General features: G+C 38.0%; 1 protein-coding gene across 6 annotated transcripts in view; it reads right to left on the minus strand.

Annotated features, from left to right (window-relative positions):
• IARS1 (isoleucyl-tRNA synthetase 1) overlaps positions 1-12,736 on the minus strand; it is a 106,199-nt gene that overhangs the window by 56,366 nt on the left and 37,097 nt on the right. For 5 of the 6 annotated variants that reach the window (XM_080350824.1, XM_080350825.1, XM_080350826.1 and 2 more), the window contains one exon: positions 9,063-9,161. The exons of the other annotated variant lie outside the window; for it this stretch is intronic. In XM_080350824.1, the coding sequence (XP_080206950.1) occupies positions 9,063-9,161 (99 nt within the window). The remainder of the gene's footprint in view (positions 1-9,062; positions 9,162-12,736) is intronic. 6 annotated transcript variants of the gene reach the window in all.

The raw sequence follows: 12,736 nt of genomic DNA on the forward strand, positions 1-12,736 counted from the left end.
TATGAAAGCATATAATTTACCTCTGCTGGTAAAATTGTCTGACCCTGCTGCCAGTTTTTAGTGGAACATAAAACACAAACCACTTCATCTCCTACGAACCTCATTTCCAGCAATGATTAATGGCTCTTTAGAGGTACCATACAGAAACAACACTGACACAGCCATCAAATAAAACAAAAAGAGCCTGTATCTCAAACACATTTGGAGCCCATCACTCAAAACAATGTGTTACTTAAAACAAGTGGTTCTTCCCACCGCACAGATGCTGCCCAGAGACGGTACTGGGCACCCACCAGCAGGGACGGTCTCAGCTGGGGACACGTTGGAGTGGGGACCTGTGGCAGAGAACAGCCTTGCCAGGCGTCCGTGTCAAGACTGGAGCCTGTTTATTTTCTTTGGTCTCACAAGGTTTAGCTACAGATCTCCCAGTCTGATGCTTCTGACTTACCCACATATCAAAAGGAAAGAAAGAAAAACCAAAGAAAAGAAAACCTCAGAGGCACCTTCTACTTAAATATTTCACTAAGCTGGGAAGACAGAACAGCATATTCTCACCATGTTGCCGCTAACACCTGATCATTATGTTACACCAACCCCAGGTTAGAGTTTCTATAGCTTTTTTTTCCATTTCTTTTTCATCCTTTTCTCTTAGATATTTTCTTGATATACTTCTCCTGTTAAATTTTAGTAAAGATAATATCCTGCCATGGGTATATATGAGTAGTTAAGGAAGCATTTTGTACTCTTCTATCTATACAAAGCAATGATTTCTTAAATTTGCAGAAAGATAGTTTGTTTTACACAACTAAGGATAGCAAGGGCAGCCTGAGGAGCACTGCCCTGCAGTGAACTCTGCTCCCTTTGCTCCCATGCAGTAACTGAAGAAACTTGGTCTCACCCTGACACTACGCTATACTGTGTTTAGTCTACCAGCCCACAGCCTTTCTCATAATTCCTGTTATTTTTTCCATCTGTAGTCCCAAGTCCGTTGCAAACAGAAATGCGATAAAACCATGAATCCCTACTGATGCTGGTCCTTAGCTTTCAGCAGGTTTTGTGCTGTGTTAAGCTCTGCTTGCTTAAACCCAAAAGCTGACAGTCCCCTGAAAGTTAATGGCTGCACAATTTGCCAAACTCTGACCTCTGCGTATCAAAACTGTCCTCACAGAATGGATATTTTTAAAAGTATTTTAAAAGACAACAAAAAAAAGCAAGGCCACCCATGTAAATATCCCTATTCTACAATACAAAGATATATGAAAAAAATCTCCTTCGCATACACCAATATGCAGGCTTTTCATGTTTAATCAGGTTTCTACCACAAACGCCCTTTAGCTTGAAAGCACAAATTCCAGTTTTCTGCTGGTGACCACTGAATTTGCAGCTGGTATGACAAGGTGACAAGTACTACAGCCTGTTCAGAGCAACCCACTGCTAATGGCACTGAACAGATTCACATCTCAGAAAAGGTCAAACTCCAGCATCAAATAGTTCCACAAGGTTGCAAGTGAAACCAAAGCAGCAACTTCTAACACAATCCTACCACAGCTCCTAAAGCTGTGCTGGTAGAAACAGGTTTTTTATTTCCTAACTGGCCTACAATTTGTGTTGGTTTTGACCTTCAAATTTCTCTGTAAAATGACACGGAGAAGATTTCATACTTCTTTTTCAAACATTTAGCAGGGTTAAGGAGGCTGCTGTCTCAGCAGGTTGTGAAGCTCTTGATTCATGCCTGTCAAATAGTGTGGGATAATAGTGATTTCGACTTGGCACCCAAGAGAGTGCACTAAATAAATTTCAAGATTTCAGCAGTTGAAAAGTCCAGGGAACAGAACTCCACAAAACAAAAGAATAAATATTGATTTGTCAGATCATAAACTAGAAAGATTTTGAATTAAAGTACACCAGTATACCCATTTGAATCCTAATTTTTATCTCCCAAACATCAAAACTCTACTTTAAGTTACAGGTGATGAAAATTATTAATCTGCTTCAAATTTCTATGTCCATTTTTGACGGTTTGTTCCTATTTTTTCAGCAGATTTCGGGCTTTGCTAAATTCATGCATTGCTAAGTCCTCTGCACAGTGAACTTGCACATCCTTTCTTGGTAGCTACTCATTTTCTTAGCATCTAAAATAAAAACTACATTTGACAAGTAAAAAAATGCCCATGAAAAGCAAAACAAAATCTAGTCCTTTAACACCACTTACTAAGCTTATCACAACAGAAACCATCTTCTTTGCCTTCAAAGTCTATGTACTGCCCAGCATCCAAGTCACTGTGTGAGCATGGATCTGAAAACAGCAAGTGAGGGGCCATCTTCAATCCCAGAGCATGAATGGGCACGCTAACACTAAGTTACCAGGGCTGCTGGTTCAGTGACTTCTTATCACCAACTAATACATGACGAACAGCATCCATTAAAATTATTACATAATCCAGAAGTAAACTATATAAAAAGATTAAGACATCTGCTCCTTTTCTGTACATGTGTTTGAAGTATCTCTCTCATGCTCATAATACAACTGCAAATACTGAATTCAACTTGTTATTCCATTTCCAAGCTCAGATGTGCTCTGCAGGATCCCTGACTTGGCTCAGCTTGCTCTACCCACAGGATACAGGATCTGTCCCTCTCTGCTGCACACACAAGTTCTGCTGCTGAAATAACCAGCAGAAGACTCATGTTTTATCATCAATTTACCATTAAAAGCTGTTTATGATGGTACATAAAGATACACTAATCCTTTCTCACTCGTCATCTTTCTTCTCATCAGCTAATTTTATTCATGACATTCCTTGAAAAAACAGCAATTTCATAATTACTGATGGAAGCTCTTAGTTTATGAATTATTTGAAAAGCAGTCCCATAAGAGTTAGACCATAAAGTTGATAAAGAAAACACTATTTAAAATAGTGTGACTTAGGAAAACAAATACCAGATTAGCACTCGGTATCTGATATGTTTGGTTCCGAGAAGATGGTCCCAAATCTATCCTTCTGTTTGGTGAGCTTGTAATTTTTTAAGCCACATTTGAAATGAGGAGTCATTTCTGTGTCTGGAAAGGAGGAGCTCATTCTTCCAGAAGACAGCCAAGTTGTTATACCAAAACCAAAGCTGATTACGTAGTTACCCAATGTCATTTAACTAAATACATACATATTTAGTTAAATTCATAGAATGACAGCTGGTTTTTTTTCATTTTAGGTGTAGAATTTGCTTTTCTTTTTTAAATATGAACCAATGCTTTGAAGACAAAGTCTTAAATTCCATTATGTTAATTTACTCTAATAACAAGCCTCCTTCAACATGCCCTCAAATTGATTTTTAATGGTTTTTAATTCAAGGAGATAAAATAAGCAACTACTCGTGCCCTTTTCACACTTTAATTAGCGCCAATCTATATCATGGACCTAATTAAACATCGGAGGAGGAAAGGGGAAGAGAGAGGAAAGGTCAGCTGTTTGCAAGCACGCAGAATTTCCACTGCAGCAGGCTCTTTCCCCTCCTCGATTCACGAAAGCTTATTAGAATGGTGCACAACCACAAACCCCACTCAAGCTCAGGTTTTCTCCACCGCTGCAAGACAATTTTCTGGTCATACGCAGCTTGCATTTGCTAAATGAATAGCGCTTTCAATCATTTTGATATAGCAATGTTTCCCTGCACGCTTTTATCCCGGTTGCCATGGCAACAAGCACTTTGGCGTGAGACTGCAATGCTGCTGCAGACTGCATCACAGCCCCGCGTCAGCAGCGGCAGCTGCTTCGCCAGGCAAGATTAAGTGAAGCCGTAACCTCTAATTTTATGATACACTCAGATTAAAAAACCCTGATCTATTTGTATGACCCAGACGCCATGCTAATTGCTATTAAAATCCTTAAGTCTTATCAAGGACGGCAAAAATTCCTGCATCCTGAAGCTTTCGCTTCCCTTCTTTCTGCATAGTTTCCTTTGGAATATTCTAACGCTTCCAGTTACCGAGTACTTATAAACAGCATTACCACTTAGGATTCATTTCAATATATAAAGAGGAATATGTTTGCAATCCTATAGAGATGGGAGACCTTCATACTGCACATGGGGATAGATTTACCAGCTGCCTAAGAACACAGAACTATAATTGCTTAGTGAACTGACATTTGGAGTCTTTATTTAGCAAGGTATTACTTGAACCAAACAACAAGCTTTTGATGGCTGTTCACTGGGACTGAAAAAATATCTGCCGTATTCATGACATAACGGGCAATCTCTGCTCAAGAGGCTTTGAGAGGAAACAGCAAAATTAGGACACAGCAGAATACAAGCCATCAAAATCAACTGAACAAGCCCTAAAATTCACTTCTAATCCTCAACTATGTCTGATAACAGCCAGTAATAAAATCTGCCAATTTACGCTGCTCTAAATTAGACAAACAAAGCTAACCCTGCAGCAATTTTTTGCTTTTCATGCAATGGCACTAGGTTGAATTTTTCCTCAGGAAATGTTGCCATCTAGTGATTGCGCGCTGTTATACACTGCACAGTCACTGCTAGAGAGATGACATTTATGTTCACGGTTCCTGAACAAGAAAAGCATGATCGGCGATTCCAAAAGGAAGACTTACAATTGCACGGTCATATTAAAAAAAGGTAAAAATCCCACCTCCAACCCCCCAAGATGCATTTAAAACCATTCGATAAAATGTATTTATTAATGCTAATAAACTAGGAGAGAAAATTCTTTTTAGAAAATGAGAAAAATTAGGGACTTAACTTATTTTCTCCATTATGCTACAATTCTCTTACAACTTCAAGTTCTGTTGCCCCTGTTACAGATTCAGATTTCTCATCTGTACAAAAATTACAAGTACAGTAGAACAAATGTCAGCTTCCCATTGCAGATGGGCTCTATGGCCCACCTTTCCACTTTAGGGTTTATGCTACAAGACAGGCACCATTTGTGACCAGATCACACCTTCCGAATGGTGGGAGACTATTTGCTGTTCAGCAAAGGCAGCGGCTGGTCAAAGATTAGAAGGACCAAGATCTAAAGCTTCTCAAAAGATTAATGTGTTTGACGCATGTGAAAACACTTTGGTTTTAGAGTGCTCATACAGCAGGAAACGCGTGCAAAATTCATACTCTGAAAACCAGGAAATTAACTTCTAGCAAAAAAGGCCTATCAAATGTGTTCATTGTGAGATATTCATTCATCACTTAAACTGTTAGTTCTTAAAGTCAAAAAAAGGATGCCTTCCACTAAGGACCTATACATCAAACAACGCTTGAATTTTTCAATGCCAAGAGGATGCAAGAATAAAAGGTTTGGCTTCTTTGAAGTCCCTGACTGTGCCATCACTGCTTTCCTTCCACTCATGCTCATTTTTCCACTATCCCAAGTGCTGTACATCTTATGTAAACAATGTCAGAACTGTGCAATTGTCTCTAACAGCAGAAGCTTTTTAACTGTTTGAGGTAAATCTTTCAGAAGTTACTTAAGTAGAACTTTAAGTGAGGAAGGTGTTTTTAATAACTAAATAAGTAAATGTAAGTTCAAAGCTGGTATTTAAATACCAAGTACACAGTCCATAGAACCTTTTCTACCGACCTGCAAGTAGAAAAATTTTAGATACACTGCCAGAACTGTGAGCTACAGCCGTTCAGAAATAGGAATAAATTGCATCAACTTAGTCTTTACAACAACTTATGGATTTGTTATTTATACCAATTTTGTGCTCTGGGATGACAGGAATTAGTCCTGTATTATTCAGTGCGATCTAAGGTGGCATGGTTTAGCTGCTTGTCTGTGGTTATGCAGGAAATGATCTTTCAACAAATCATTCCATAAAACAATAGATACAACAAACAATTAAGGCTGAAATCGAGACCACTTACAGCAGGGCCCCAGCTTTGGTGCTGCATCTAACTCTCCATATCAACGTGAAAGGAAACCAAGGTCTGACAGCCCCAGTTGGTACAGCAGCCAAATGTGCCTCTCTTTATCTCAAGTACCACAGTAGCAGGTTGTCTGAATATAAAATATGAGATATCCCTTTTTAAAGATATCTATCTATCTATCTAAATAGATAGATAGATAGATAGATATAGATTTTTTTTTTTAAATAATTTCTTCCGGCGCTTGTATGGTAAAGAGATTCATTCACTAAGGGACCTTGTATTAAAGACTGAAACACAACCTCTTCAATAAAATACTGTTCCAATCCTGCATTTTCAGCAACATCCAGCACAAGTTACTTCCCACTCTGATCAGAATAAGGTTGGGAGAAAGACGAGAGGGGTTTTTTTTGTTTCTGATTTTACAAAAGTGCATGCACAGGACTCATGGAATCATTCTTGAAAACTACAGTTAAGTTCATTTTGAAAAATGATGATACAGTTGCAGGCTTTAATAAATTTTGAATAACTATGGCTTTATCAGTAGGGTAATTCATCAAAAAACTAATTAGAAATACAATCAGGTTGCAAAGTTTGTCCAGCTATGTTTAATCTATTTCATCAAAAAGGATATCTATAAAGAGTGCAGCTATTCTTAAGGGACAATATACCTATCAGTCATTTATGGGAATAAAAAAAGCAATGCAGTCAAACTCATTTTGCAAAGGTTAATATAGTCTGAAAAGCATTTATCCCAAATTTTCTCATTTTCAGGACATGCTGAAACCCCAGAGAGTCCAGAAATACATTTTTAAAAAGCTCGGTATTATTTCTGTGACACTTTCAGAGATCAAGGCTCTTCAAAAGCAAAAAAAAGGAGGTTTTAGGAAGGATGGGGTTCCCAAAATTTCAATAATTGAGTATTGAAGAAGGCTAGCATTCTCCAGGTCAACTGAAGAAGTGACACCCCAAACAAAACTGATGTCAGTAGAGAACTTAGGAAGAAAAATTTAAAAGTAATGCCTTTTTCTTTTAAAAAGCCATCTTTATGTAACTAAAGGCATTGTGTATTCAAACTAATAATTATGAAATCACATACTGCAAACATGTATTACTCTTAAATCATTTAGTGATAACATATCTCTACTTGTAGCCATATTCCCTACAAAAACTCTCAAAAAATCTTTCAGACTAAACTGTTTTGAGAGAAGTCCTGAGGAATTAGCTTTATGTTGAGTTATAGAATTACACGGAGACTCAAGAATTACCTTACTTTAATTCCAAGCATGTTGAATGCTGCCAATTAATACAATCACCTGGTCTTCCCACCCAACAGCAGCTCTCACATTGGTTCCACTTGTATGCACGCTAAGAAACACTTAGAAAAATCAGCACTTAAAATCCAAATATGTAGATGGGGTAGGGTTCAAACTGTTTGCTAATTCTTCCTAATGTCTCCTGGATCAGTGGAGGTCACTTAGCAGTTTCTTCTTGAAGGTTTGCTTCCGGAAAAGCAAACATTCAAACACTTCTTTAATAGAATCATTACATTTTTCTTATGTTCAAGTGAAAATTAAGTATGCAGGTCTACTGTCAGCCATCAAAACAGTAAAAGCATCTTGAGAAAGCTAATTAAAGCTAAGAACAAACACTTTCACCCCCTCTCCAGCTTCTTTTTCCCCAAAAGAAGGATCACAGTATGTTCTGTTATGGAAAACAGAAAGCAACACTTACTAATCTATAAAATCTTCTTACATACCCCGACTGGGCATGTGCTGATTAGCAAGTCAACGCTGCAGCATTTTTGGACAGTCTGTATCATGGATCACTAACTTTTCCCACATATTTCAATATTTACAGTGCCTGTACCACGTAAGCAGTTATGCAAAAGCTGCTCATGGAGAATTTAATTGCTACCTACTGTCCGTGAAAAAACACAGCACAAGCTGCAATTGTTCACTGGAAGCTGAGCCACCTTCTTTAAGACCATTTCAGCTGCTGACCAGAGGCCCACAGAGGTGGGATCCCAACTCTCCCACAGCCCTCATACAAAAAAGACTGAACGACAACTGAGATGGCACACAGTACAACTGAGCGAGGCTGTAACCTCCACACTGCCCTCGCCTGCTCTCAACTCCCCAGGTACAAGTTATTTATGAGAAGAGAGGAAATAAAAGTACAGGTTATGGAGGTGGAGAAGATGGGGTCCTTTTGTTACTAACATACCATAAACCCACGACTGACTCTCAAAACAGCTACCATTGCCAACAGTTCAATCATCCTACTAATCTAAAAGTGTATTTAAATTATCCAAACTTATGTGTAAATTTCACATAAATATTTTTCATATTCCCTGTGTACATATAAAGATGTAGTTTTTGCCATTAGTAGAAAAGAATGATCTAAAGCTCTGAAACTGAGCTTGCTTACAACTATTACACACAAGTTAAGGCCATTGGGTTGGGGCTTTTTATGGGTGTTTTGGAGCGAGGATGGGTCTGGGGAGGGGTGTTATTTTATTTGTTTTTTTTCTTCAAATGCACCTATGACAAAGTATCAAACTTATCTGCAATAACTAGATGAAAAGGGAAAAAACAAACAAACAAAAAAAAATTAGTTTAATCTAGAATAATAAATACCCAGAGTTTAGCTGCCTAAGTTCCCCCCTTTAGTGGACCTTTTGGGGCAGATTAACAGTGTACTTCCATGTTTCCCCAGACTGATTTTCCTTTGCAGTTTTTATCTCATGCTGAATTTCTTAGGATCATATAACATGATCCGAGGATATTTGTAATGACACTGAAGTATTTCACTGTAAATTATCAGTAGGCATACATCCTTACTTACACCCTAAAATGTATTTCTCATTGGGGTTTTACAAGCAGAGAAAGCCTTCTCAACACAAGAAAGGGATAGTGTGCAAACACGTTCAAGCCCTGGGCTGATACGCAACTAAGCAGGTTGCATCTGGCTATACCAGGAAGACCATCCCATTGCTCCACCAGTTTGAGGCACATTTATGAAACCCAAGATAAAACACTATTTAAAACTGGTTACCAGCCCCATTCCAGTAACATTGGCTCAGAGAAACAGAATGGAAATATGAAGTTGGCACACTGACAATGAAACAGAGCTCTGTAGGGTTCCAGAACACACACAAAAATATATGCAGGAGACATTACCAGTAGCACTGGGCGTTATTCTCCAGTAGCTTCTCCACCATGTGCTCCACTCTTACAAACCAGCTTGGCACAGCTTTGTATATCAAGGGAGTATCTGACCTGCAGAGGAAAGGTGGTGGGGAAGGGAGCAAAACAAACACATTTTCAGTGCTGCATTATTTATAAAATACTTCTTAAAATGTATTTTTGTACATCACAGTCCCCTTTCCACAGACTGAATTATTTTTTCCTGAAATACTATCACAAAGGTTGAATTTTGGTTTGGTTTTATAAATGACAATCTCTTATACTTACGTGAGCTACTATTTTAAAGTCAAATCCTAAATAAATAAATACAAGCCTTCAAACCCAGCAATTTAAGGAATTTGTATAGTAAGGGAAATGATGAGAACATTCAAATGATAATTGAATTTGGAATTTATATTCCTATGTAGCAGAGTAATAAGAACTTTAGTAACTATTAAAATGAGTCATATTTAAGTCTTCTACATAAGCTTATGCTGTATCTTATTAATAACCTGAAAAGTCAGAAAACATTATGCTATGTTTTTACTATCTACATTAAAGGAATAAAAATAAATCATAAAGTAACAGTACTCAAGGTTAACTAGATTAATGTCCCATTCCATGAGGAGAAGGAAAGAGATCCAAACGAGTGTATGAAAGTAAGAAGTTAATAAAGATATCTTAATATGTTCTTTACTTCAACAGTCAATGGAAGTCACACAAAACCCATATGGGACAGAAGCAGATTCACAACTTGGGATTACTTAGAGTTCAGGTACTTCTAATCCTTCACATCCATCCCAGTATTCCAACTTGAAAAGGGAGACTGAAGTCTAGGGGCAGGAATCTGCCTGTGGGTATAGTGCCCACAGCACCAAACATTTCTTGAAATATTACTTTTGTTGAAGTCACTTTGCCTCAGAAATTGGAAATATACTTGCTCAACAATAGTTGAGAAACTACCATTACCCTCTATATGCAGTCATCACTGTAAACAACCCAACTTACAAGTTTACTTCATTGTATTTATATCCATGTCAAGGACTCATTTGAAATGCATAAACTACTGGAGATTATGATGTAAATTGAAACTGCTACTGTGGAAGCACTTCCTAAAGCTCCATCTGCCTGACCAACAGCAGAAAACTCACAGCAAAGGTTGTTTGAACCTGAAAAAACTGCACTGACACCGCATAAAGTCCCATAATAAAAAACACATCACTTCTCTTAATACTACATTTTAGAAGATATTTCCTTTTAACTCTAAGCTATACATTCTCATCTGTATCTTTTAAGATTTGAAGTATCTATAACCTTACAAGAAATGGAAAGAGCTCAAAGCAATAATAATATAGTAGCATTCTAGCTATTAAATGCAAACACAGTAAGTTAGGAAGTTCTGCTTCTCAAATTTATGTCCTAATACCTAAAAAAGACAAGAGTTCTGATAACTCCTAACACAGCAGCAAAAACAGAGTAAAAAATAAAGTATTCTGTAAGCGACAAGGTACTCCAGAAATATTTTAGTTTCACTCAGCATCTTGTTTCAGATGTGCTGAAGGATGATGAATTGCTATCACATGCAACATCTTGAGTCACTGGAAACAAGAAAACTAAAACTTGACAATAACTATTTCTCACGTTGTCTTAACATATTGCAAAATGAATGCTGGTACAATAAACTTGTGCCCAGCCTCTATCAGGAGTAAGCAGCTGACAGATGGGGCTGATGGAAGACAAGCTTTAGTGCAAAAGTACCTTCAGACATAAAGGATCTAGGAAAAAGAGACAAGCAGCTGAAGCTGTGATCATTGCCCAGGCTTTCAACCCAACTCTATAACCTTTTGATACTTGATAACCATTCCAAAGCACCCCCAGAGCACTGTTTCCACCTACATGGAGAAATGGGAGATGTCAGAGTTTTCCTGATTGTTTTTCTTTCTTCCAGCTGCACTGCCAAGTGGTGTCTCAGCAGGAGACAAAAACAGAACAACATGCTGAAAACCTGCCCAGCCCACGAGTAACATCTTACACATTCCTGCCCCTCGTGACTAGTGAGAGGGTTGAAGAAAACAGATTAAATTCCTTGCTGTAAAATCAAATGAGAAATACCGATTACTGGGTTGTGTTTTCCATCAATACAAGACAAGTGAAAAACCACCCAGATGGCCTAAATCAGAGACTGATGCTTACAAAATTCCTGCCTAGACACTCACCTTTGTCTCAACCAAACAATGTTTTGTTCCCCTTACAAATACACTCTTTAGAATTGTATCTGAGGAGCCAGAACACCTGAGCAAATTGTGTGTTCCTTAGCAGTGCCACAAAATTAGCGTTCTCTGAAATACAAACTTCATAGTGGAAAAGACTGAAATGGAAAGACCATTCTCTGTGGACACCACACACCCTGAATAATTCCCATACCTGTTTGGGACTGCACAGCTCTTCGAAGCAAATTCTTGTGGTCTTATTCCCATTCCATTTCTCATAATTTAGGAAACAAATGATAGATAACTGACCACATGCTATGAAAGATGCTTCTTGGCTTTGCTTTCCCTGGCTTGAAAAAGACAAAGCTCTATCTGTCAATAACAGAGCTGCCTAGTATTGCTTTCTAAGGGAATGGCACCCAGTAGCTGTGGACAGTTCAGCTGTCAAACTGCTTACCCTGGGTGTTCTGGATTTGTTAAATTCCCTCTTAGACCACCCAGACTCTCCAGATCTCACCTGTACACACAGCAGTTTTGACCAACCTGCAGCAATTCCAGTGAAGGGGAATTCTAACAGAAAACCATCTAGTGTGTACTTACCAAGTTGGTAGTGCTTCCCTCTCTTAGATTTTAAAGTTTAGTTGTCAGAAAATTACTACATATCACAGTAACAAGAAAATATAGTGAAGGACCCTAATTCGATGATATGTAAAAAGAGGTAAAATATCTCAACATACTGAGGATTCGCTAACGGCCTGGTTTCAGGGAAAAGCACGAACAGCAGTACCTAAGCAGGAGAGTTTGAGTTCAAAGTTTTCTTACATTAATCAAAATAACTTATAACTATGTTCAAAGTTAAAAACTACTCTTCTACTTTTAGCATATTCCAATTATGGTTTGATTTCTGATGGCAGTGAAATGAGCTTTTCAAGTAGATTCCATTATTCTGTTCTTCCCACCACATAATTTGCTGCTAGGTGCTGCCTGCAACTTATCATCAATCAACAAAAATGTCAACAGAGTGGCAGGATTAAGTATGTTCTACAGAATCAGCATTTCTACATTACTGGTTTGCCTCAGAAGGCCACGAACGTACATTTTCCATTGCTACATAAGAAAAATACAAGCGTTGCTTGTTTTGGGGCTGCCGTTTTTCAAAAAGTGTCCTAACTCATCAAGGGCATAACCCTTGGAGAATAATTCCCCTTCCTCCTCTAGGTAGCTCTTGGAAACAAAGCAGTTCATGCTATTCAAGAGCAAAGAAAGGTTATTCTTCCTGTAGATCAAAGATGATTGCACCTTACTAAAACACTTCACCCTGTAGCATTAAAGCTACATCTAGAGAAAAGCTTTTAACACAGTTATTTCAGCATGGGTGCTGTATGCATCAGATATGGCTTTAAAAGTTCACGTGATTTCAGATATTAAATTAGAATTTTTTTAAAGTGTGTCTTTACT

The sequence above is a fragment of the Nesoenas mayeri genome (genome assembly GCF_963082525.1).
Source record: "Nesoenas mayeri genome assembly, chromosome: 10".
Lineage (NCBI taxonomy): Eukaryota > Metazoa > Chordata > Aves > Columbiformes > Columbidae > Nesoenas > Nesoenas mayeri.